Source organism: Eufriesea mexicana, unplaced genomic scaffold (genome assembly GCF_001483705.2).
Source record: "Eufriesea mexicana isolate 0111107269 unplaced genomic scaffold, ASM148370v2 scaffold630, whole genome shotgun sequence".
In the NCBI taxonomy this organism is placed as follows: domain Eukaryota; kingdom Metazoa; phylum Arthropoda; class Insecta; order Hymenoptera; family Apidae; genus Eufriesea; species Eufriesea mexicana.
In genome coordinates, this window is record NW_016908822.1 from 365,635 (window position 1) to 393,028 (window position 27,394).

Sequence of the window (27,394 nt, forward strand, 5' to 3'; positions counted from 1 at the left end):
TTTCATCCACTGTCGAGTATTCTCTAAGATTTTTATTGCAAGGTAGAAGGATTTCTTCTCTTTATTCGCTAAATTGTATGTACAGTTAGCTCTGAGGAGTCAATCAGCGTGAATGTGGATCGTGCGTGGGTGTGGGTGACAGTCGGTAGCGTCTCTGCTATGTAAGACAGAAGGATGAATAATTGTATTTGTGTCTTTAGAGACTTCTTCTTTTAGAAACTCAGTTGCACACTTAATTCTAGAACTACGGATCTTCAGTGGGCATCTAAATAGCCCAATAGTAGGCATAGATAATAGTAATTTTAGTGGTACAACGAAGATAAGTAAATTAAATTAAATATTAATTACAGTTCTATCTTAATATGCGTCAAAATTAATTGTTTGAAATGCAGTCATATATTTTCAGCAATTGCAAGTTGGAAAATTCCGAGCCCAGTCATTTTGACTGCACTGCTAGTTCCACTGACAGTACCCTAAAATTCGTTCATCTTTCCATTTCCAAGGAAATTTTTAAAAATTAAAATTCCACTTACGAAATTAGAGACATATAAAGAAGATACAGAAATTGTATTTATGAAACAACGCGGAATAAATTTAACGATCGCCACGCTTCGAAATCGCGAAGAGATGCGAGTGCACGAACGCGAATAAATAAAAGATAATTTTCCTTTCGTGTTTACCGGCTCTCCGCCATCTTGGTAATTCGGGAAACGCGGTTTTGAGATAGGCAGCAGGTGGAGAAATTTCCGGGCAGGAAGGTTCGTTCGCGGACCGGTATGCGAGAAAAGGAAAAGAAACTAGACTCGCGAGAAGTCTTGCGTCAAGAACGTACGCTTTAATTATTGCAAGCAGTGGAGCGCGATGCAGCCGCGGCCATCTTGTTCGTGCCTGGACGCGATGGCAGGCTCTGCCGATTTTTTCCGCTGCTCGTTTCTTAATTCACGCGATTTCTATTTATTTCCCAGCGGAAAAGATCTTTCGCAGTTAACATCCCGCGACTGCGCCATCGTTACACGCTTTTTAACCTCCTCGAACAACGTAAAAACGGGTTAATCATGGCGTTCTCGCGAGGAATAACGAGAGATTCCTCGAGTGGTAAGATCGCGAAGGCGAAATTTAAATCCCGTTGCGCGAAATTGCGTGAAACCCGGGAACAAAATGGCCGCGTGCGCGTGCATCGCGGAGGCTCTCGCGAGCCCGCGAAATTCAAACGAGTTTCAAGTTGGACGGAGGCAGAGGCGGAAGTGGAGGATCAGATTTCGAGAGGCAACGAGCCATCTTCGTTTCACGATGATGATACGAGGGAACACGGGTCGGTGGAACGCCAGAAGCATTGAAATCCCTGTATCGTGGCGGGATCTCGTGTTGGAATAATAAACAACAATTAAAGGCGCGGCGCGTATGAAATAAAGTCTCGATTATCGGAATTATGCGCATCGCGTGCAGTTTCTTCTGGTTTCTCGTTCTCTTCCGTACTCGTTGCAACATGGCGGCCGGCCGCGCGGCGAACAGAAAGGGAGGAAAGCGGGTGAAAAGGCGGAATATAAAATAAAGAAGACGAACGGTGGACGCGGAAGAGAGGAAGGAGGATGCGATACGTCGCCGACTCGTTTTCAGCGAATCGATTAGTCGCGTTAAAATTTTTTTCGCGCTTAATACCCACGTCTGCTCGTCGCAGATGTCGGCTCGGTTGACTGCGAAATTACCCAACCCGCCGTTCTACACGTTTTTCACGAAGGAACTGTTGCTTCTACGTATTTCGAGATAGAGCCGCAACGCGTCGACAGATGTTACACAAGGGACAGCTTCGTCCACTTCCACATTTATCTTCGATTCCCGGTTTTGCCCTTCGCGCCAGTATCCGACACCTCGAAATTATATTTTACGACGAATCGAGTAAAGAAAATTTACGACGCGTTTATTTCGATGTGCACACAACGTATTCTAAATTTTGGAAGCTCTAGTACTTTTATTATGCACGATATATATGTACGTATACTTATAGCGGATGAAAAAAAATATTGGTGCACTATGTTACGAGGAAATTCATCTGGTCAGAAAATTTGTATAATATGAGATTTTTATGGGCTTCCTATGGGGTCCAAATTTTCAAACAGGCTCTGGAAGATTTGGTATTTTTCCAGTGTTTAAATATAATTGTTTATGTGAATGTTTCTCTTTGACAATTTTGTCGTATTTTACATCTATAATTACAAAGTCACAATGCTGATTTCATCTGCTTAAAATACTAATATTACATAGAAAAGGGAAAAGTTTCTCGTACAATTTGTTATAACGAAATTTCCAAAAATTGGAATTTAAAAATAAAAATGAGATTCTTGTAAAGGAATGAATTTTCTTGCAATACATCGTGTATATTAACCAACTAAAATTAACTGCTTCCTCTATGCATCATCTCCAAGAATTAAATAGTAATGTATGGGGTTAAAGGGGGACAAGAAATAGTTGAAAAATGTAAATTATCGTTAAAAATTGGCAATTTCATTGCACCCTTGGTCCCTCGGGACAATCGGGAGAGACGTGTGGGTAGTCCCGTGAAAGGTTGGTAGCTCTCGAAAGGGGGGTTGGGTGGCGGGTGAAAGGGGGCCGCAGCAGGGAGAGCTGGCAGGCAGACCGGCTGTCAATCAACCGCGGGCTAGACTACCAATTTCTTCGCTCATAATTTCTGATAATTTCTTCGAGGGCCGAGCGAACTGTGGCGGCTGCTGGCTGCCGCCCCTCCGCGCCCCGCCGCCGACTCCATCGCCACGAAAATCATCATAAGAAGGTAATTGCACCGATCACGTGTACAAGCGGCTTGTATTTATCCTTGTTTCATTATAATAACAATGTAACGCGCGCTCTCCACGGCCCTCTGGAAGCCGGGGATAATCATCGGTTCGACGCACACCGTCCTGGGGCCCCGATGATATTTCTGCGGCCGGGTAGTTGCTCCTCGAGCAATTAGATAAACGTCTAGCGCGTACCGCCACGTGGTATCTGGAAGACGCGGATCTTCTCCGCGATCGGTTCTTTGATGTCGAGGAGAGCCTCTCTCCTATGATGGTGTTCTATGAAACGTTTCCAAGCGGAGCCTTCACGGGATTACCTGGCTTTTGACTGACGTGGAAGTATACGTACAGGCGTGCCTCGAATAGCTGCTCGAATCGGCCGGCCACCTAACGAGTAACTTTCCTAGAAATTTATTTTATCATTGCCATGTTCGAAACCGAAGTTCTTGGTTATTCGCATGTTACGCTGTACGCGTGTACACGGCCGCCATCGGCCTGCTTCTGAATATTCTTCTACGAACAGATCCGAGTCCCGACACGTTCGTCATAGCGGATAGTCGTCGCACCGTGATTCCATGAATCTAAAATTGTTCCATACCGCCGTTTCGAGGTTCAACGTACCCCAAACCGCGTATTACTTGTCCCAATGATCGCATGTCCGCAACGAGACCTGCCGCTAGCGAGCATTGCCGCTAATTTGAGGGGGTCCGGTTGGTGGCATGGTTCAATGTTTCGTTTGACATGCCGCTTGCCTTTGACTTACGCGGCTCTAGCGACCGACATCAAAACGATATCTCCTCGTCCACCCTTACCCCGTTCCTTCTTTTCTTCGTTTGTTAAAAATAACCACGTCCCGGCTAATAACCGATCCTATCGTGCTAATTATTTTAATTAAAATGGAAAAGTGCGATTGTTGAATTTGAAGAATGACGGCAATTACACGCTCGAGGGGAAGCTGCTTTAATGATACTCGTTCCCATTGGTCGACGCTGTCCTCTGGATTCGACCATCGCGCTGCGTGGAGTCGGTTTTCTTTGTTCCGAGGGTACTTCCAGGATATCCGCGGGATATCTCCAGGACGTTTTCAGGATATTTCCAGAGCTGTCATGTGATAGCCGAACGAAAAGGGAGAAAGAAAAGACGAGAAATCAGGGCAAGTTCAATGTCTGCCGGTTACCTCGAACCCGCGATACTTCGTTTATCATGCATAAGGTCGAGTTTGAGAAACCTGGTAATTTCGAAGCACGCGAAACGTCGACGTGCAACCGTATGCCACCACGAAACTCGAGGAATTGCAAAGTATCATCTCGAAGCATAAATGGAAATGCGCGGGGAATCGTTGGATTTTCGCGGAACCCGACGCCTTCGGCGGCCTTTCCACCGCGGGAAAATTAGCCTCGGTACACGTAACACCCCGGAATTGCAATTTGTAACAAAACAAACGAACAACCATTCTCACAGGATCAGAAGCATCCTCTCTTTCCTTCTTCATCTTTGATGAATCATTATCAGAGAATTATGCGAGAGAATTGACGCGCTGATGGCAGCCATTCTGTGTCACACTCGAAATTACTCTTAAAATTGGTATTCAAATTACTATTAAAACAAAGAGGATAATAATACTCATCGAATAAAAAGAAGTTTTTAAACAGTGAGTTAAGATACTCAATTTATTTCTGGCTACCAAGGTGTTAACGCTGGAATCCACCAAAGGTGTCAAAATGACTGCTAGAGGCTCTTCGTTTTCTTTCTGCAATTTCTGAAAATATACAGATTCTTTTGCCAAAGTTAATATCGATTTTTATTCAGATAGGAACGTAATTATGTAGGTTTCTTTCATTTTCATTGTACCGCTTTAATTATTATTATTATTTGCATACGTATATTAGATTTCGTTATATAGAGCGTTCTAAGAAGACATATTTAGTTGCCAGGACAAGTGTCAAACAAAGTTACTAACAGAGATTAATATCACAGTGCAGCTCTTCAGAAATGTTTTCTATAATCTTATCCTTGCCGCTGCAATAACGTGTAATCAGCAAAATTAGAAAATAGTTCATCGATATTGGAGATATGGACCGTGGTGGCGCTAGTGAGTTAAATGAAAAATCGGTTTAAGGCTGTCTAAACGCTTACTCATGTTGATATTTAGTAAATCTAGTATGAATCAGGGTGATCTGGCATTCAAATTTCTCTAAGTTTGCCACTTGTCTGCACTCTTCCTTAATTTTTACGCTTAAAACGCACCCTTAACTCCATTACGTTTTTAAATTGCTCTCCATCTTTCCTTCGTCTCGGTCCTGCCAAAATATATATTCCTCTCAGTCCCCCCACACTTCCTGAATCTTTACAAAGATTTCCTGTTACCCTCTTCAAATTCTTCACCCTTTCTCTCTTGCCCCGATTAAAAAATTTCCAATTCCACCGATTTGTTCATTCCCCTGTGTGCCCCAAAACGCGATATAACTCAAATTCGAAGAACCTCGAGAAACGAGAACCCGAACCACCGGAAGAAGCGGCGATAGGAAAAGTCGCGAGTAAAAATGTCAAGGGGAGAGTGTAGAAATGGCGCGCATGCGCGCAGCGGAGAGGACGATGGTAATCGCGCAAAGCTCGCGGGGCGCGGCCATGTGATAAGCCGTCGGTTTCTCGGTTGTATCGAGCCCGGTTTTACAGCATTACGGTGGTTGACTACCCCTGACCGTCCGTTGCAGAAGTAATTATTCATAGCACGCAATTACGCGAGCGGTGCGCGCGGCGTGTCGCTGGTATCGCGGCATCAATTGCGCCGCAGCTCGTGGGCCCTGATTGCGGGTTTACGTCTCAAAACAATGATTTATCTAATTAAGCCTTGGTTTTGCATTGTTAGCCAGGCTTTTGTTGCACGGCGGCCCATTATCCCCGGTCGTCCATTATTCCCGGGACACGGAATAGCGACAGATCGGCGGCTTTCGTGCCGCCGCGTGTTTCAAACGATACGCCGCGAGACATCGCGAGACGCGGAGCTAGGGAAATCAAAGAGAGTCCTAGGGAATCGAAGGTGATTCATGGAAACGCGACTTACCCGGTTCGTTGAGTATCACCCGCGTTCTTGCGAACGCTGATGGTTCTCCGTGATATCCGGTATCGGGAACCGGCCGCTGCACTTCCGTTCTGGCCTCTGCCGGTTGGTAATCCTGCAATTACCGAGAGGGAGATTGGTGACTCGCGGCGGCGGCAGATGGCGCGAGAATTCTGTTCGAGATTGCGCGTCCCTAAGAAAGGGCTTGTGCTTCTTTGTCTATTCTTCAGACTGCTTCCACGACGAGGTTAGTTGGTAAATTATTTAGCCAAGCTACGCGGAATATCTTTCGATATTTTTGCATATATTTGATGCTAATTATAAAATACTACGGTCTAAGCAAAAGATAAGAAGAAAATGGCGTTTTTATTCATTTATTTAGCGCATTTATCTACTTTCTTGTGAAGTACAATTATTTTTGGTATCTAAAGAGGTTAGGAAGTATTAGATTGAGTTTGTTTATTAACTTTGTCGCGATTAATTTTGTTTAATTTATAAGGTACAAGAGGCACGAAGTTTTAAGTATTTTGAAACGAGGGAGGTAGGACTTATGCCAAAGGAAAATTATTTTTGGTATTTATAGTAGCAGAGATTAAACACGTGGTATTTAAGTCCAGATAAACCAAGTATATCTGACTTAGGTCATTGCATAAGTACTTATCCACTATGCTAAACTACTAAGTAAAGTACAGAAATAATTTTGCGATATTTTCCCTGATCAGAGAACACCGCTAATAAACAGTTGCAATGAGCTAACATTTTGCTTGGATTCTATACCTTTATTCTGTTCATAGGCCTGATATAATTTCATCTAATGCATACTTGAGCAAACAATGTGTACTGGCACAGTCCCTAGTTAATGCAACTACAGCTGAATACTCGTTGCAAGTTAATTCCTCTGCTATTCATCGATTAGAGGAAAGCTTCTCAACGACTTTATTTCGATTACCGTTCAGTAACGGATCCAACGGGTGGCAATCCCCCCAATTCAGGAAATAATTAAAAAAGAAATATCACATCGATTTTGCTTAATCAAATGCCCTGTATAATTACTCTGATTCTTTATAATCTATAAATAACTAAGGCACGAACGTAATTTTAAGAAAATAATACGAGCTTAAATTTTAAACGAAATTTTAAATGGTCGAAAAAAGACGTTAAGGAATATATCTGCTCGCGTTTCGTCTCGCCGAAAAAAGAAAAAATCCCGGATCCTCCATTATTACCATCGTGGCAATTAAACGATTCGATGTTTTCCGATCGGGTATCGATTTTGATTCGACACCTTGATCGGTATCGATTGCAATTTACAAGCCCGCGTCGCGACGCGCGTTTTCACGGCTTCAAAAGCGACGAAGAAGAAAATCGGGAATTAACAGCCATCCCTGTTCGTAACGAGAGACGAAAGTAAAAGTTATCAGAATTCGATTTCATCCAGGAGGTAAACAAGCTTCGTGGCCGAATTCGCGTGACCCAGACCGATGAAGCAAAACGAATGGGCCATAGCGTGGGTGTGAGAGAGTTGGATGTGCACAGATGATGTGGACAGATGAAGAAAGATGGGACGAGAGAGCAAGTAGCGATGGGTTCAATCGGAATTTCGTAAAGGGGTCTGAAACCGTCCCAAAATTAAATTCTCTCCATCACAATCCCAATATCATTGCCCAATATTACCACTGATCTCCGAAATACTCGAATATTACCTGAACTTAGAAATGGACTTCATCCCTGGCGTCCTCTTTAGGATTTAATTGTGAGAAATCTCAGGAAATTTCGTTCACGATGAAATTATAACAAAAATTACACTAGAAAACGTGTCTTTTCAAGCACATGGCATTAGTGTACCTAACTAAACTCGTAGTCGCAGTATGAGGGGTTAGATACTCGGAATATCACGAGTAGCTCGCAAGATAGAGGTGTCCGAAGCTGCGAGTAGCGATGGCGATGAAATTATAAGAAAATTACACGAGAAAACTTGTCTTTTCAAGCACAGGACATTAATGCACTACTGTGCCAAACTCGCAGTCGCAGTGTGACAGGTTAAATACTCGGAATATCACGGGTAGCTCGCAAGATGGAGATGTGCGAAGCTGCGAGTAGGCATCGCGATGAAATTATAAGAAAATTAGACGAGAAAACGTGTCTTTTCAAGCACAGGACATTAATGCACCACTGAACTAGACTCGCAGTCACAGGCGAGGGGTTAGATACTTGGAATATCACGGTAGCTTGCAAAATGGAGGTGTGCAAAGCTGCGAGTAGGCATCGCAATGAAATTATAAGAAAATTAGATGGGAAAACGTGTCTTTTCAAGCAGAGAACATTAATACATCACTGAACTAGACTCGCAGTCGCAGGTGAGATAGGCTAGATACTCGGAATATCGTAGCTCGCAAGATGGAGGTGTTAGAAGCTGCGAGTAGCGAAGGCGAGGGACGTAAAAATTCGGAAAGTTCGTAAGTGGGCAAGCGCGAAACTCGCAGTCACAGGCGAGGGGTTAGATACTTGGAATATCACAGTAGCGTGCAAAATGGAGGTGTGCAAAGCTGCGAGTAGCGAAGGCGAGGGACGTAAAAATTCGGAAAGTTCGTAAGTGGGCAAGCGCGATAGTACGATTATATCTGTGGAGGAACGTGAAAGGGAGAAGAATCGAATGGGCATCGTTGAATGGGAGGGAATGAAAGATAGTCAGCTGAGGGAGCCGGCGCTTTTGTTGCGTGTAAAGGAGTTGCTCGAACGGTAGCGTCCATGTCTGAAATGCATGCGTGAAATGAGTTCTTAATGCGAATGGGATTTTTCGTAAGAAGGTGTGCAACGTGTTATTAAAACAAGACCGCCACCGCTATAGCCACCAGTAAATAAATAAAATGGCCGTCATTTCGCCGGTATAATTACCAGCGGCAGAAGGCCGGAATGTGTATCCTTTGATCTTTTTTCCCCCCGCAGAAAGAATGACGCATTTTGGTGCGAGCTAAGCGGCCTCTTACGAAATAACGCGCTTTTTCGCCGATATTTTTATTTTTTCCAACATCGTTGCTCGGCCGTGTCGAGCGAACTGTGCACCGCGGCAGGTTTCTAGGGAATAATTCATAAAAGTGCAAAAACACCCGAGGTAATTGCGAGCAAAAAACAATCGTAGAAAAGCCTTGGGAAGTTATAATTAGTTCTACATGTTTTTCAGATAATTGTACCCGTGCATTATACTATAAGCAGCACTGTGAAAAAAACCATCCGATGCAGACACTGAAAAGTTTAAATTGAGGCGAACGTGTTTTACGTAACGCCACTGACGGCAACGTTGATCACTTATCTCGAATAATCCTTATTCCTCGCCATCATCTCTTCCAACTCTCTTCGTCGTTGTCCACGAATATTCCGAATTCGAGAAGAACACTGGAGTATTATGATAAAAATGATCATCGACACTCTCGCGAATTATCGGAATCGGAAGAAAATCGGTAATAACTTATTTCATTTCCACCGAATATTCTTGCAAGCTTCAACAGTCGTGACGCCAGGGGACGTACACTAAAACGGAATTCATCCCCGAGTAAATAGCGATCGGGACATGTGTTTCGTACATGCAACCTCGATTCCACGCGTGATTGGATGATACAAAGCGCGTTTCGGAATCGTTCTGCCCCGTATCGTCGATCGAACATTTTCTTCCAACGGACGATACACAGAGGGAGCACCCTGTGACCGGATATCGAGCGATCTAAAACGACGAAGATAAAATAGACCGTGGAATCGCATGTCACCGAGACGTTCCGATCTGTTCGCAATGTGTTTTCGGCGAGGTCCGTGATATCGGCTGCAATGGCTGAAAAATGTGTGCAACGTGTGCCCAGCGATCGCGCGCGATCGGTCCCCGGAGTAATGTCACCCTGATATCGTTCACGTGTCGTCGTTCCTTCGAGTTGTCGGATATTGGTCGTGTGGAGCGATCTGATTGCGCTCACGAAGAGAATCTTTTGATAACTACCCTGTGGGGGGATGGCAATTGCGCGAGAAATCGTCGGAGGAACGATCAACGACGATCGATCGTCGTGGGAAGATGGAAGTGGATAAGATGGAGAAAAATTGTAATTTCTAGTTGGAGGGAAATTGGAATAGTTGAGATTGAGACGAGAAACGAGTAATGGCGGGAATAATTGATGCCCAGGGTGGTGGGGTAAATATAAATAGGAAACGAATGGCGACGAAAGTTGGATATTGCAAAATCCCTGCTGGCAATTAATATTTATCGATAGCTATATATTTTTAGAGTTATCGATGCACGGAGAGTGGAAGAAGGAAGGCTGGCACAATATCCTGTCCGCCGTGTTAGACTTCGCGCCGTGGATCATAAGCCATAAACGTTATGGATCATAAATAGGGTAAAAAATCCGGGGCTCGTATTAGCTTTTTGTTCGGCGTAATTATTTCATTTAAATAGTAAATAAAGCGACTTTTTGCCGGGTTTTTGTTCGTCAGGGTGCAGTTAAATAATTTATATAATTAATCTGACAGGAATATTACACAGCTTAATCGTTTTCACGTTGAACGCAATTACGTTTTCCATCCCGTCGGATCATTTCAGTAACCACCCATGTCGATGTCACTGGGCGGGAAAAAAATTGAATTACGACCATTTAACGAACTCTTTCTTTTAATCCGTTTCGAAAATTCGATCGCGCGAAAGGCGAATCGATTTATTACCGATCATCGAGTGGATATCGATTTACCGAACGTTCGACTTCCGTTCTCCGGGAAAAAGAAAAGATTCCTTCGCGTCCACCGGGAAGAAATTCCCGAACGAGGGAATTTTCACGTTCACGCGAGCCGAAACTCGATGGTGAATTGGAAAAAAATTTCCCGATAAACGGGCACGGCCCACGGATGCTCGGAGTACGGTGTTGGAAATAGCGCGGCAAAAACACGCGGATAAACCGGGCCAAGCGTCGAACTTAACGAGCAACGGTTGTCGGAATATTACGAACGACATCGACTAGATCGGAGGAAATTCGCAGCCTCGCGTCCTTGAGCGCGACAGAGAGCGCGGCGAGTGCGTAGGAGTGGCCGGTGAGCTAGACAAGGAGGGCCGATCGCCGGTGGAATAGGTGTAATCGTTTAACGCGCACGATGGTATCTCGGCTCGCGGCGCGGGTTGGGCTGGGTAGCGCCATGCTGGATGCGCGATTGGCCGGCTCGGTCGGCCGGTGGGCGTGGCCGCGCGCGAGGGAGGGGATGGCGAAAGTGACAGGGCGACTTCAGGGGGTAGAAGGTGGCGGCCGATCCGACGATCGCGTCGAGGTTACTCCTCTGGCCGAGGAGGTAAGTTCTACCACCACCAGCCGCCACCACCACCCGGTCCCCGTTCCGATCTATGCCACGGTCTCCTGACTTATGCTACGCCCGGCAGGGCCGCCAGTACACGATACGCTTCTACCAGGCGAACACCGGGTTCTCCGTGCCCGCTCTACCTCTACCTCTGTCCTCTACCTCTCGCTTTTCACCACGGAAATCGTGCGGCCGGCCGCGAATCCGCGTTTTTCACGCGCGGCGCGTCACCGCAGGGGAAAAGTGTCCGACAAGGGGAGGGAAACGAGCTCCGGGGAGGGGGCCGTCGAGAGGACGAAGGGAGGGAGTGAAGTGTTCGCGGGTGAGAGAGGGATGCGCGGTTCAGTTTCCGCGTGCACGTGACGCGATCCGATCGGGAAGCGTGTTTTCCAATCATCCACCGTGTCCACGGTCACACTGACAACCCTGCGCGTACTCGCCACGGTTTCGAGGTTAGGACTGGGCTGCCGTCACACGTGATCCCGGTGGACGCGCAGTCGGAACGGAAGGATACGCAGCAGTGAGTGCCGATCGTTATCCGCATAGCGAGAGAAAAGCGGACGAGCGAGCAGCCGGCAGGGATTTCGGAGGTCGTGTCTCGGGTCGGATGAATGCGACGATGAATGCGTCGCAACGACGCTGCTCTCCAGGGGTGACGAGCATTCGCGTGCTCCGGTTCTCCAGAGTGATCGAAGCGGGATCGTGATCCACGCGCGACTTGGTGACGTTCGCAGTGGTGCAGTGACACTCGTGGATGTTCCATGGTGAGAGAGCTCGTGGCTCGAATTACGACGACCCAGTGACAGTGAACTCGTAGACGGTCGCGACAGTGGCTGTCCAAACCTTGTCCAAACTGAAACATGATTTTTCCTTGCCTCCATCTTCCGTGCAGTGAGCCGTCGGGGTCCGAGACCGCGAGTGTGTCAAAAGTGCTAGCCCGGTAGCCGGATAATCGGCGAGAGTATCGCACGCGACCAGTGGACCGATTCACGAGTCTGCGAGCTGCAGAGAGTGACAGGATCGGTGGTGAAAACCGCGGAAGAGACGAGTCCGACGCGTTCTCCAGTGTGACCGGGCGCGCAGAGAGGTAGAGAGAAGTGTCCGTTATCAGTGGTACGTTGCCGCAACGGGAACAGCTGTCGCAGCTGCACCGTCCCGACGCCCAGCACCGGGATCGAGAGTCGAAAGCTCGACGCCGGCAGCTGGCCGACCCGCCAGTGACAGACAACGATGACGTAGCGTCGGCAGAGGCAAAGGGCGTCACGGTCTGCACGGTGTACGCGCTGGACAGGACCGCCTCGGCGGGGCTGGGGGTGGTTGGGGGTGTTGTCGGTGTCGCTGGCGGTGGTGGAGGAGGCGGCGGAGGCGGAGGAGGCGGCGGTGGAGGAGGAGGTGGCGGAGGAAGTGGCGGTGGTAACGGGACGAGCATCGGGGGTGGAGTGCAGGGGGTGGTCGCCGGGATTTGTGGACCAGCGAGCGCGTCCCTCGCGGCGACGGATTACGTGACGGCGGCATGCTATCCCCCGGGACCTCAGCTCACCCTGACCGCCTCTCACCCTCAGCCCCACGTCGTTGATCCCGCGATGACGCCCACCTCGGCGCCGGTACCGACTCCGACCACGGCGTCGGGACCCAACAACCCGGTCGCCATGAGCCAGCTGGGAACCGTCTATGCCACCAAGAGACGACGCCGGAATGGAAAAAGGTTGGTAGCACTGTGTCTCCTTCTCCCGGATAATCCACGCAACGCCGATGTTACGTCTCTGCTCTACCATTGCTGCCATGTACCTTGTGATTTCGGCTAGCCTGGTCTAGCAATTGGCGTATTTTGTTGCACTCTATGAGAGGGTGGCTCGATGGGGTCGAGTCCGAGTATAGAGGGTGTTGTAAATGTTTTAGTACGAGTTCGTGACACCGAGTAGGGAAGGGTAGTCCCTGTAAACTCGTGTCTATCCTAGACGCTGTCAATCGACTTATGTCGTGTCGTAGATGTACGACTACAAATTTGTGGAAACTGTTTTCGCTCGCTACGTACTCGCGTTTGTCTCCGCTCTTCTGGGGCACCCTATGCGTGGCCGAGGATTTATTCTAGGTTTTATGCGGATTATCGAGTAGGTGCACTGTGTGCCGGTAATTTAGCGGACTTGCACGAAACATCCGATGCTCGTGTGCATTATGGAAATGACATCGTCCAGATGGTTAGCGAAATAGCGAAACGAAAAAATAAAACGTGGCAGTAACGTCGTGCAACTTGAACGAGTTCCATTGGAGTGATAAGCGTTATATCGAGCATTGACAATGACCGAGTGATTTTTAATTTGTATGATACAATTGTCTAGCGAACAGTCTAGAAGGTAGCACGCAGGGAGCAAGAAAATGGTGAATTAAGCAATGACAATACAAAGAAATCCTGCGTTATCGATCAATCTGCGGTTGCCTTCTTACCTCCTCTACCGAGCGACGGTCGTAAAAGGACGAAAATCGTGACGATCATAGTTAATACGACCCCCCGCCCTGGTTCGCGACGTCAATTACCAGCGACTGACGAGATATATTACTGAAAAAATATAGCAATTGTCTCCAGCGTGAAATGGGGGACGTCGAAGAGATATTTCATACCCACTGCTGTCGACCTCGTTACTTCGTTCCTAATTTCATCGCGTTTATCCGTATTCCGTTTGATTATTTAAACGATCGGGCGTTTCTCGTGACACGCGCGTGTCATCGGAGGAAATCTGGAAAATAACGCCGTCGAGGGTAGTTTTCCCCTGCCGTGCACCTGCGGGGCAGCCGGGGTCGGATTGGAAAATGGAAGGAAAACGGGGAACGCGAGGGCGCTAATTTGTTGGCCATTCAGGAGAACGATAGACCACGAAGTATCGTGACGCGGCGCATATACAATTCATGTGTCTAAAGCCGGTGCTAATGGGATCGAAGGAGGGTGTTTGCACGTGAAGCGCGTCCAATGGTGGACTTAACGTTCGCCAGTCGTTTCAAAGACATACATTTTATCCGATTCCGTGGCTCGGGTAGCCTATAGGCGATGTTTTTCACATAAGCACGATCGATTATGCGCTAACTCGACGCTTAGGTGTGTGTATAGATCGTAAATTACAGAGCTCGGCCGAGATTCGTCATTATTGCACCACAGCGAAACGCTAATAGGAGAATCTTTCATGTCGAATGCCTGTCCACTTTGTAACCACTGCGACGTAATTATCCTCTTCTCCGCGACTTTGTTCCTGGCATTTCGTCTTAACCCCTTCCAGTCATTTAACGTGTCTGACTCGTGATGAAGATTTTGGGCCAAACACGAGTATCACGTGCCAGACACGTGAACGGAGAGTCGGTCCAAACGTAAACATCACGAGTCAGACTCGTGGATACATTACACGTATTTACATTTCGGCTGGTATTGCGATTATTTTCGAGCATCAGTCTGGTCTGTCAACCACGCGTTGACGCCTCGCATTTGGATCGGATTGGGCCCTAATATACGATAATATACGAGGACGGATCCGATCTTCGAGGATCGCGGATAATCCCTCGACCATACACGACCAATCAGCCAAGCTTTTAGAGAAATTAACCTTTTCATTCCTGAGTTATAAAGAGAATATCAAACACCCTGTCTGAAATTAATTTAACAAATTTTATTTTCGTTTAAATCTAACAAAAACTTAATCAAAATATATCACGTATTATAACCTTACCCGAGGTGACAAAGACGAATACAGGAGTTCAGAAGTCGCTAAATATTTCATTTGCAAGCCCTGACAGCAGAGGAAAAATCTCGGGCCAAGAGAGCGCGCACCACGTGCCACAGACGTGAAATACATAACCTCACGATTCTTTTGACAGTGGGAAAAATAACGCAGGAATCGTATTGAAAAAAATTTCTCTCTTATCCTAAGAGGTGGCACGACACGCTAGACCAGTTGGATCACGTTCAGAAAGAATTTTCTAACCTGTGACAGCTCTAAAATCCATAGACATCGTATCATGACCGCAGTCTGACTGTTATATCGTAGCATGACGTCATACAACGTCTGCAGGAGCGAAAGGGTCAACGTAAAATTAGATATACACGTAACACTCGAAACCCGGAATAGTATCGCGTCAGTTTCAGTGTCAGATGGTACCTGGAGCATACCTGGAACCAGGTATGCCATTTTCGCGACGATCCTCCGCTTCTCCAAACGTTTACCCTCCCCTCTGCAGTTCCGCGAACGCGCACACCCCTTGTCGTGTGCATTCGGAGGATGGTTATTACTCGATCTCGTATTTGTACTCGGTAACGTTACCATTAAGCCGCTACCGGGCCTTGGACCAATGATTTACGCGTTTGTATCGATGCTAAACAACTCCGCAGCCCGTCGTTACCAGCGTTTACTCAAATCCTTCGCATGCAGCTTTCAATTACTCCGCTCGAAAGTTCGCACTTTCCGATTGCCGTCCCGAAACAGGCGCAGATACTCCCTTATAAGGGAGACACCCGAGAAAGGGATATCCATGGCCGCGATTGCGAGCCCGCGACTTTTAATTTTCGCCGCGCGCCCAGCCGTTCACGGAAACGCACGCGAACGCACGCGTCCGGCCGCGACACTCGCGCGGATATATCAGACACGCATAAATATAGGCGCGGGTACGCGTGACACACGATACATATACGTGTGTAATGTTCGATACATCAAGAGAAAGATAGACCGGGGATAACCGGTGCTAAGCTGACAGAGACGGAGTGCGGCACTGATTGCGAATAAGGGGAAGGCCTCTGGCCATGGAATATCCGCCTTAACTTTACTCCAATCGTTTGCATACGTTGCTCGTAATTAGTTGAGATATAGCCGAATCGGCCTAGCTTCTTTGCCTTCCTCTTTTCTTCCACCTTTTTCCACCCTTTCTCATCGCGTGCCGGATGGCTTTGTTGGATCAGCGAATAGAAATTTTCGATCCCTGCACCCTGTCAACGTTTTTCCACCTTACTAAACTTCGTCTCGTGGTTCTGCCCGAGGGTAGTTTGCCCGGGAAAGAGATGGAAATTCAAAAATATAGATCTCGATGGGAACGAGAAAAATTTGGTACGAGCAAAATTCGTTTTGATATCTAGAAAAGAAATTTTCAATCCTTGCTCCATCTCAACGTTTTTCTATTTTACTAAACTTCGTTTTGTGGTTCTGTCCGAGGGTAGTTTCCTCGGAAAAGGGGTGTGAAGTCAAAAATATCGAACGTAATGGGAACCAGAAAAATTTGGTGCAAGTAAAATTCGTTTTGATATTTATCGTAGAACAGAAATTTTCGATTCGTGCTCCCTGTCAACGTTTTTACCACTAGAGCTTCGTCTCATGGTTCAGTCCGAGAGTAATTTACCCTAGAAAGAGATGGGAATTTAAAAATATCGAACTCGATGGGAACGAGAAAGATTTGGTACAATCAAAATTCGTTTTGATATCTAGAAAAGAAATTTTCAATCCCTGCTCCATCTCAACGTTTTTCCATTTTACTAAACTTCGTTTTGTGGTTCTGTCCGAGGGTAGTTTCCTCGGAAAAGGGGTGGGGAGTCAAAAATATCGGACTCGATGAGAACGAGAAAAATTTGGTACAATTAAAATTCGTTTTAACATTTAAAGGGAAATTACCATACTGAATGACGTTGTTACAGCGAATAAAAAGTTTGGATAGCCAGAAAATTTCACAGAGATGCTTAGAACCGAAAGTGTTCGTATATATTTACTAATATAAATCGATTTCACGGTTGTAGATTATGGCCGAAGGTTTCAATTAATTAAATTCCAAATGCTATTTACGCGCAGTGATATATTTGCTGAATAATTGATGCAGAGAAGCGGAAAAAGAGGAAAAGCGAATAGATCGAATGCTACTACGCGTGGAGGAAGACGGTGTGCGTGTGCGTGTGTGAAACGGTACGGAAAAGTGCGAGTATATATGGTGTCGCGAATTGGAAAGAATAGAACGGTGAACGATACTCGGTTTGAACGTTTCGTGATAATCAGGGTTAAGTTTAGGGGTGGTTTTCGTGAAGATGGATGTTGGAAATAAGATACGTCTTAATGTATTTGGAAAAATCAATCTCGTGGGAGAAATAGATATGGCTTTGAACTATGCGTCGAAGAGGATCCACGAATTTTAATTTTAATCGAGAACCTATATAAATTGAAATGACTATAGCAATCCAATAGGTTCTGATCTCTTAATTTATGTAAAATTATTAGCACACCACGATATTAGTGGAAAATGTCAATATTATTAAAAATTTTAATCAAAAGCTTATAAAGATTGAAATGGCTATAGCAATCCAATAGATTTTTATCTCTTAATTTATGTAAAATTATTAGCTCATCACGATATTAGTGGAAAATGTCAATACTATTATAAATTTTAATTAAAAGCCTATACAAATTGATATGACTATAGTAATCCAATAGGTTCTGATCCCTTCATTTATGTAAAATTATTAGCTCACCACCAAAATATTATTTCAAATATTACTTCAAAATGTCACCACCAAAATTATTAGTTCACTCACCAAAATGTTAATACAATTAAAAATTTTAATCAAAAACTTATACAAATTGATATGACTATAGTAATCCAATAGGTTCTGATCCCTTCATTTATGTAAAATTATTAGCTCACCACCAAAATGTTATTTCAAATATTACTTCAAAATGTCACCACCAAAATTATTAGTTCACTCACCAAAATGTTAATACAATTAAAAATTTTAATCAAAAACTTATACAAATTGATATGACTATAGTAATCCAATAGGTTCTGATCCCTTCATTTATGTAAAATTATTAGCTCACCACCAAAATGTTATTTCAAATATTACTTCAAAATGTCACCACCAAAATTATTAGTTCACTCACCAAAATGTTAATACAATTAAAAATTTTAATCAAAAACTTATACAAATTGATATGACTATAGTAATCCAATAGGTTCTGATCCCTTCATTTATGTAAAATTATTAGCTCACCACCAAAATGTTATTTCAAATATTACTTCAAAATGTCACCACCAAAATTATTAGTTCACTCACCAAAATGTTAATACAATTAAAAATTTTAATCAAAAACTTATACAAATTGATATGACTATAGTAATCCAATAGGTTCTGATCCCTTCATTTATGTAAAATTATTAGCTCACCACCAAAATGTTATTTCAAATATTACTTCAAAATGTCACCACCAAAATTATTAGTTCACTCACCAAAATGTTAATACAATTAAAAATTTTAATCAAAAACTTATACAAATTGATATGACTATAGTAATCCAATAGGTTCTGATCCCTTCATTTATGTAAAATTATTAGCTCACCACCAAAATGTTATTTCAAATATTACTTCAAAATGTCACCACCAAAATTATTAGTTCACTCACCAAAATGTTAATACAATTAAAAATTTTAATCAAAAACTTATACAAATTGATATGACTATAGTAATCCAATAGGTTCTGATCCCTTCATTTATGTAAAATTATTAGCTCACCACCAAAATGTTATTTCAAATATTACTTCAAAATGTCACCACCAAAATTATTAGTTCACTCACCAAAATGTTAATACAATTAAAAATTTTAATCAAAAACTTATACAAATTGATATGACTATAGTAATCCAATAATATTCGAACGTCGTTGGACCGACTTTGACAGCTTTCTGTCGTTTCTGACAGATACGATAGTTTTTGAACGTTTCTGATCGTCTTGAACCGGCTTTGATACCTTTTGATCATCGTCGTTTGTTATTGGAGCGACTTTGATGGCCTTCTATTATCTTGGACCAGCTACGATAGTCTTTGATCATCGTTGGACCGTCATCGATACTCTTCGATTGACATTAGATAGGTTTTGACAGTCTTCGATCGTCTTCAACCAGATTCGAACGTCGTTGGATCGATTCTGACAGCCTTCCGTCGCCATGGATCAGCTTTCATAGTCTTCAAACGTCTCTGATCGTCTTGAACCGACTTTGACACCTTTAGATCATCGCTGTTCGTTGTTGGATCGACTTTGGTAGCCTTCTATCGTCTTGGACTGTCTTTCATACCGTTTGATAGTCATAAAATTGGCTTTGACAGTCTTTGATTGTTTTCAAACCTCGTTGCACCGACTCTGACAGCCTTTTATCGTATTGGACCAGTGTTGATAGTCTTCAAACGTCTTTGACCGTCATGGACAGGCTTCAATACCTGTAGATCATCGTCATTTATCATTGGATCGACTTTGATAGCCTTCTATCGTCTTGGACTGTTTCTGATACCCTTTGATCGTCGTTAGATCGGCTTTGACAGTTCTCGATCGTCTTCAAACGTCGTTGCACCAACTCTGACAGCTTCCTATCCACCTGGACCGGCCTCGACAGCCTTCGATCGTCTTGGAACGTCTCTGGATCGGCTTCGATAGCCTTCGATCGTCGAACGTCCGACGATCGTTCTCGATCTGAGCCCGCAGTTTCTCGACTCGCTGAGGAACGCCGTGCGATCAAGGAGATCACGGGCGAACAGCGTAATGGAGTTTTAAACGGTGTTTCGAGACGTACAGTCGACGATCCTCTTCTCGTCCCTGCCCACTAGCTTCCCTTTGATACGATAAAGAACAGAGGAAAAGAATGAGACCGACTATCCGGCAGAGAGTGGCCCTGGGGCGTTCTGTCTGGTTCATTCTCTGCTTCTTCCTCGGCTCCTTCAACTCCTATGGGTCCAAGGAGTCCTTCCCTGAGGCTCTGCTGGTCCTAGGCGAGCGTAAGTTTTAAGAACGCGGCACTTCTACGTCTTTCCTCCGGCTACATCGGGGATTTTGACTCCTATGGCTGTGATCGGGCCACGGATGGAACCCGAACCTTCGTTTTCGAGTAGATGGATGATGGATCCTCGCTTCTAGCTGGGTCCCGAGATTGTTTAATTGCTCCGAGTTTCAGCAGCATAAACAGAGCATTCGCTCGGCCTTCGTGTCTTCCTAGATGTTCCATATGATAATCTCCTTTTTTTCATCGTGTTTTTCCTCGATATCAGCTCGGGCGAATTGCACTATGATTGGTGTGCAGCGCTCACGCGTTATTGAATCCACCGCGAGTGGAAAACGAGAAAATGTCGATAAAAACGACGAGTGGTGAATAATTTATACGCAACAATAACAGTCCATTATTCGTTCCATCAGCGTCGATGTACATGCAACACTCAATGTAAAAACGTTCAGTCCATGTTCTCGAAATTGCTCGATCTTCCTGTACAAGCTGGAGACGAGGTCTCACGCGTGTACACGCGTGTCTACATCGTGGTCGTAGATCCAAAGAGACGTTTACTAATTTGCACGACGAAAATCGGGACGTTGATTCGGCACGTTTGGTCGATTTCACGAGGACAATGACGAAAGTTGACAGAAAGTGGCAGAAAATAGAGGAAAACGGGGGGAAACTGGCGGAAAAGCGTTGGCGAAGTAAAACAAGCGATCGCTAACGATCCACGGGAAGGGATGGCGAGCAAAGTTTCCCCAAAATTCCCGAGGGTTCGGGGAAGAAGGTGGCCCGCGATGCACGGTGCTCACCGTGGCCTAATGACAGCAGCTTCTATAATTTGGAGTTTTTGAGCGAACGGCCAAATTACCGGCGAACGAAGGGATTACTGTTATTACATGCGGCCGCGGACTCAGTCGAAACCTGATTATACTTTAGTCAGTCAGTCTCTCTCCGGTCTTCACTCGTTCGACTGTCAGCTTCGCTCTCGTTCGGCTGAGAAGGGGCCCGATCTCTTTTCAAACGATCCTTCAGCTACGCACACCACCGAATTCGCCGACTCTCGCGTTCCTTTTCGTTACGCGAGTTCACTCGCGCCTTTTTAGATCCTTAGATCCTCGCTTTTTTTGCTCCGGACTTTCGCATCTTCCGAGCGTTTTCAGCTCCTTTCGGGCCTTCGAGGAATCCCGAGTCTCTCCGGGGCCCCCGACACGTGTGTGTACCCGGCTGCAACGAGCTTGAAATTGCATCCAGTAGGAAGGGTATCACGTGATTTTAATTCACAAGGATATTTCCGTTCGGATGTTCGCAACATGCTATCTTTTAATTACACCGGGCCAACCGAAAGGTCCACTAACAGGCGGCGCGTTCGGAAATTGCCACGAGAGCAACTAAAGAACCATTCAGCAAGAGGTCGATGATTTCTTGATGGACAGCAGCCGTCGTGCCGGGTTTCGGCTGATTTGTTCTTAAGTAATTGCCGCGCATCCTTATGGTCTTCTAACGTGCGTTTATAGCCTTGTAATGAACCTGCTTCTGAGGCCTTTCCTCCATTCAGCCGGCCAAACGTCTCTGGTCGAGCCTGTCTGCCTGTAGCCGCGAGATTTCCAGCCTCTATCGTTCTATCTCGCAACCAGTGCAACCATCACTAGAGACACCTACGTGTCCCAACTTTTCTTTCTCTCTTCATTCTCCTCGATTTCTCTTTTCTCCCGTTTTTCCCAATTTTTCTCCCAGATTCGACGAAAACGCTCTTCACCTCGTTACCATACCAGCGAGGTAAAGTTTGCCCCAGTGTGTGGCCCGAACGCAGCAACTTTGCCCGGCAAAGTTCGCGGAAGAGACTCGGAGCTGGCAGAGCCGGCGAACGGTTTAGATATCGTGCGATCGGGGCAAGATTTAATTCCGTAGCCGAAGGAGGATATCGTTTACCTACTTTCTACGTCGCAGCGAGCACACGCTGTAATTTAATAGACTCCCCTCGCGTTAGTCGGCGCCGTGATGCGTTTCGCTCGTGCGAGAGATATGTATAGCCCGAGCCGCGACAAGACCATTATTGCTGGAACACTCATAACTCCCGTAACCAGCCACACCCAGCAGATTTAACACCTCGTATCCAATTATAACGATGCCCCGTGTCACGCGTATAATTGGTGCCCCATTACATATTGCCCGTGTCGCTTCCGACCCTGGCTGCGCTCTCCGCTCCTCGCGACCGCCGATTTCGGCGTCTCCGCTCGAAGGAAACTCCTCCAGGTCGATGTTTCCGAGAGTACACTCGAGAATCTTCAAAGTTATCGCGAGATTTCGCGAGCCTGGGTCTCGTGGGATGACGGTTCTCCGATTCGAGGGGAAGGAAAGAGGGGGCATGTTCGGAAATTTTTTTTCAGGGAACCATTGAACTTTTCGATACGAGTGTTTCGCTGTCTTCTTTAGTAGCTCTTTGACTATGCGCAGAAATTTTTTCGAGTGACAAGAATGAAAATTGCGAAAGTTATAAAGCGACGACTACGAGCTGGTTTTAAAAATGTACTCCGGCTGTTTTGCTTCTGCCAAGAAGGCAGGTGATAATGCATTGTGGTCGGTAAGGATGTATTTGATGTATGAATTAACAAAAGGATCAAATAGTTTCAGATTTAAAGAAATGACGACATTTTGAAGTCGAATTTTCGATTTTTATCAGCCCTTTCTGATCTTCCAGGCTTAAAAAATAATAGAAAAATGAGAAAGATTTTGATAATTTTTGTTGCAACGTTTTGAAATAAGTAGAACTTGAATTATCTTGCCAGTCAGTTTCAAAAGCTCCAAATTCCAGGAAATATCTCGTCGGAGGTCCAAAATCTTACAAAAATGCGAAAAGAGAATCAATTCTTTTCACTTCCGAAAGTAGAAGACTCCTCCGACTCGATACACTCTAGAAATCGGCAGGTTTCACGTCAGAAGAGGATAATTGCTCGTTAACTACCGGTAAACAACGCAACAAACACAGAGTACCTCGTAGTTCTGAAAGAGTTTCATCCGGTTCTTTAAATCTCGATAGCACATTTTTCTGCAGCCACCACGTTTGCATCTTGGGCCTGGTTCGCTTGTTTCTCCAAACGGGATATATGCCTCTCACCCTGCCGATTGTCTATTGTAAATAACGTCCGGCCACGTAGAAACAAAGTTTCCACGAAGGGTGCCCAAAAGGAGATAGGTGGGGACGAGGCGATTAAACAATCGGCAGGACGCGCAGTGCATCTTCCACCCGCGATCGGGGCTGCTGGCCCCAAAGGGACCCCAGCCAGTGGTGAATGGGCCGCACAGCAAGGAATATCCGTCCTCGCGGTTACGGCACTGTGAATAGAGCCATAACGAAGTGAAACGTGCAGGTGAATTTATGCCGCAGGAACGGACGAGCGCCGGCACCGATCGGCTCGCAGCCTCGCCTCGAAAAGCGCGTCGTCCGCGCAGGAAAAAGCTCACGGAATTAATCTGGAACCCGAACCACAGACAAAACTCGCTCGTTAAGCGTCATTACGCTCGCCTAATCGCGAGGATTCGTCGATTCGCGCGCCAATCTCGCAGCGGATAGACGAATCTCCTATGGATGACGCGGAATAACGAATTTCTCGAACCTCCGCAGAGAATTTTCTCGTCGTTTTCGATTCCCTGTCATTGGTCTCATAGTCGCCCAGTTGTTGATCCATTTTCCGTGATTTTTCACCGGGAGGAATGGGGATTTTTTCGCGGGAGAAATAGTGCTCCGGGGTCTAACTTCTCAAGAGCCTCCGCGGTGAAATAGATAAGGTTTATCCGCGCGGATGGAAGAGAACGATAGAGAGGATCGTCGAGAGGGAAATGCGCGAAAGGAAGGTCGATGACAGACGGAGAGCAAGATGGAATCGGAGATTTCGCGGCGAAAGAAGCGGCCCTGGCCACGAACGATGCACCGATCCGGCTTTGGGCCTGGGCTCGGGGCGAGCTGGCCCGGTACGGCGCTGTGTGTTTAACTATTCAATAATTCATCCCGCCATTCATCACCAGCCAAGTGTAAAATTTATCTTATTTTTATGTATTGGCCCCCTCCAGCTCGCCACCATGTATCAACTTCTTATTAGCCACGATTTGTTTGGCGCGCGCGGCATCCCGTCCCCTCGCCTCCCCCGCCGGCCGATTTTTGTCCGTGTCCGGTAATAACGATGGCAATCCCCGCCGTTAAACCGTTTGATCGATCATCGGGCATCGATTCGAATTCCTGCTCATTGTTAGCCGTTCGTTCATCGTTCTCAAATTCGTTCGGAACTGGTTCCCAATCGTCCTGTCGGATCGATGAACCAGTATAGAGTGACGCAAAAGTAAGGCAACCCGAAATTTCCATGTCGAAACGGGGCCCATTTGTCCTGACCGAATGTATCTTTTATCATGACACATTTGCTAATTCTTTAACGACCATGCTCACGTTAATCTCCCGCGTTTCGGAGATTAACGATCACCGATTTAGCCCACTGTGGACCTCTTCGTACGAATCCTTTGTGCTATTAAAATTCACCAATTACTTTGGAACAGGGGTATTTCTTGACACAGTTTATTCTTTATTATAATCCTATTTGCCATGATAAATTTTACTGCGAAAAGATTCCGGAATTTTTGTCTAATTGCTGTCAAATTCAGTCTCGAAGAAATTTCGAAAATTTTTTAATTTTTACTGGTCAATTTTGAATCGTTCCAAATGGAGAAGTGGGATGCTGGTTTTGATTAGGTTCACGTAAATTTTTCTCTGCAGAAAAAGTTGGATGCACGGTAGAATGGATGAGGCAGTCCAACTCGTTAACGAGACGCATAAAGCCAATTGCCAGAGAAAGTACGCGTATTATAGCGATTTTACTGGGAATTTTCGGCGAAAGAAGAAAAAGAAATGGCCACGTGAATTTCGTAATGGTCACCGGAATACGAAACTCCCGGGATTCGGGTCGCCGAATATGGCAGCGACTGGTTTCGCGTAACTGTTCATCAATCATTGGACTAAACGCGCATAAATTGCGCTCGGATGTTTCGCGAGTGATCATCCTTTTGCCGATCTATTAAATCTCGCCAACGAAATGCTGTTTTAAGCGAATGCACGCCTCTCTGCCCGGCTATTAATTGTTTCCTGCGTCCACTTTAACGAACTGATATATTTATACCATTTTCTGAGCAACCACACTCGATCGCTGTCGCAAAATCGGTTGCAAAAGCAAGCCGAGTCCTGAGTTCACCATGGAATAAGTTTTCACAGCCATAACTAAGAAATTTCTAAATAACTTAAACTTAAATTATTCTTAATAGCAGTATTGGAAAAATTTCGAGATAGTTCACCATAGAATAATTATAGACAGCCATAACAAAGGAATTTCGAATTAGTTCACCACATAATAATTTTTCGCATCCATAACTAAGAAATTTCGAAATAACTCACCCCTAAATTATTTTTAATAGCAGTATCGGAGAAATTTTTATATAGTTCACCATAGAATAATTATTGATAGCCATAACGAAGGAATTTCGAATTAGTTTACCATGGAATAATTTTTCTCAGGCATAACTAAGAAATTTCTAAATAATTCACCCTTAAATTATTCTTCATAGAAGTATCGGAGAAATTTCGATATAATTCCCCATAGAATAATTTTCCATAGCCACGACGATCGTAACGCGTAATGTCACTTTCTTTATCAACGCCGAGCAATTAAATTTGTAACTAGGAAAAACTTTCGTTTCCTTCCTTCGAGAATTAAACGAACATCGACGGCAGCCATTAACCCCTTTGCATCCTATGAATTAATAAACAATATACCATCACCATCAAATGTTTTTCGTATTAAATTAAGCTTATGAATATTTCAAAAAAAAAAAAAATATTAGAAATGTTAATATTCCATTCGCGTGGCGATTACTCCGTTGTGGGATTCCGAGCTCTGTAATGAAATGAAAAAATATTTAAAATTTAATCCGTTCGCGTCCACCACTATTCACCTCGATACGATTACTCCCCGGCCCCTGTTCTGGTGATAAGGGGTAGAAAAATTGCAAGTATGTGTGTGTTATTAAATGTAAATGGGTTAATAGCTCTGGAGTCGCTAGAGCAGTGGCATTTTTGGATGTTTTACGTTTTATTATCAGCCACGACAATACGAATCAGATGACGAGTGTACTGCTGGAACCGGCAACCAGTTTGGTCCACGCACCGGTTCAGGTCCGATCAATCGAGCGTGTTTTCGAGGCAGATCGTGCACGCACGCGCGTATCTGTTTAAAAACGTCCTTCTCCGAAGCGGTCCCGGTGTAATTACGATCATCAAGCCCTCTATCCCCGCGGTGAGAAAAACGGATGCTTGAAAAACCAAATGACAGCCTCTGGTGACGTAATGACAATGAGGTGGCCGCCTTCTGGCACCGGAAGTACCTGCTACGCGAGGACCAAGCACCACCGGTCGGTGTCATGCGCCATCGTCTTCTTCTTCTTCTTCTTCTTCTTCTTCTTCTTCTTCTTCTTCTTCTTCTCCTCCTTCTTCTTCCTCTTCTACTTCTTCGTCTACCCTCTCTCTCTTTCTCTTTCTCACTGTGTAACGAATAAATGACTAAATTGCCGAGGAACGAGGCTAATTATCGAGCTCCGACGAAGAAAACAAGTATCGTTCGGTTTGCGTACGCGTCCAACTAATTTTGGAACTTCGACTAGCGTGATTACTGCCTTTCGGGATGAGACGTCCGACGATTCCCCTCGAGCTGACAGGAGGAAACGTTTTTCGGCTCAATGGAAGCGGATGTGCGAGGTTTAGGGACACGTGGTACATCAGGTTCACAAATATACTATACCGATCTTTATTCGAACGAAAACAACGAATTACGAATATCAGATAGACGTAGGCACGATTTTTCGGGTTGTACGTGTATTTTTAGTCGGCCATTTTGGTCCTGGAAATTTACTTAACAGAGAAAAGAGAGGATTTAGGGGTACACGGTGCATACCGATCTTTATTTGATCAAAAATGACGAATTATAAATATCGGATACGGTAGACACAATTTTTCGAGTAGTATGTGTATTTTTAGTCGGCCATTTTGGTCCTGGAAATTTACTTAACAGAGAAAAGAGAGGATTTAGGGGTACACGGTGCATACCGATCTTTATTTGATCAAAAATGACGAATTATAAATATCGGATACGGTAGACACAATTTTTCGAGTAGTATGTGTATTTTTAGTCGGCCATTTTGGTCCTGGAAATTTACTTAACAGAGAAAAGAGAGGATTTAGGGGTACACGGTGCATACCGATCTTTATTTGATCAAAAATGACGAATTATAAATATCGGATACGGTAGACACAATTTTTCGAGTAGTATGTGTATTTTTAGTCGGCCATTTTGGTCCTGGAAATTTACTTAACAGAGAAAAGAGAGGATTTAGGGGTACACGGTGCATACCGATCTTT

General features: G+C 45.0%; 1 protein-coding gene across 1 annotated transcript in view; it reads left to right on the forward strand.

The window, feature by feature from the left end:
• Positions 1 to 12,809: 12,809 nt before the first annotated feature.
• Positions 12,810 to 27,394, forward strand: part of ss (aryl hydrocarbon receptor spineless) — a 185,454-nt gene continuing 170,869 nt past the window's right edge. The window contains exon 1 of the mRNA XM_017898446.1: positions 12,810 to 12,880. Coding sequence (XP_017753935.1) covers positions 12,825 to 12,880 — 56 coding nt within the window. The 5' untranslated portion in view covers positions 12,810 to 12,824. The remainder of the gene's footprint in view (positions 12,881 to 27,394) is intronic.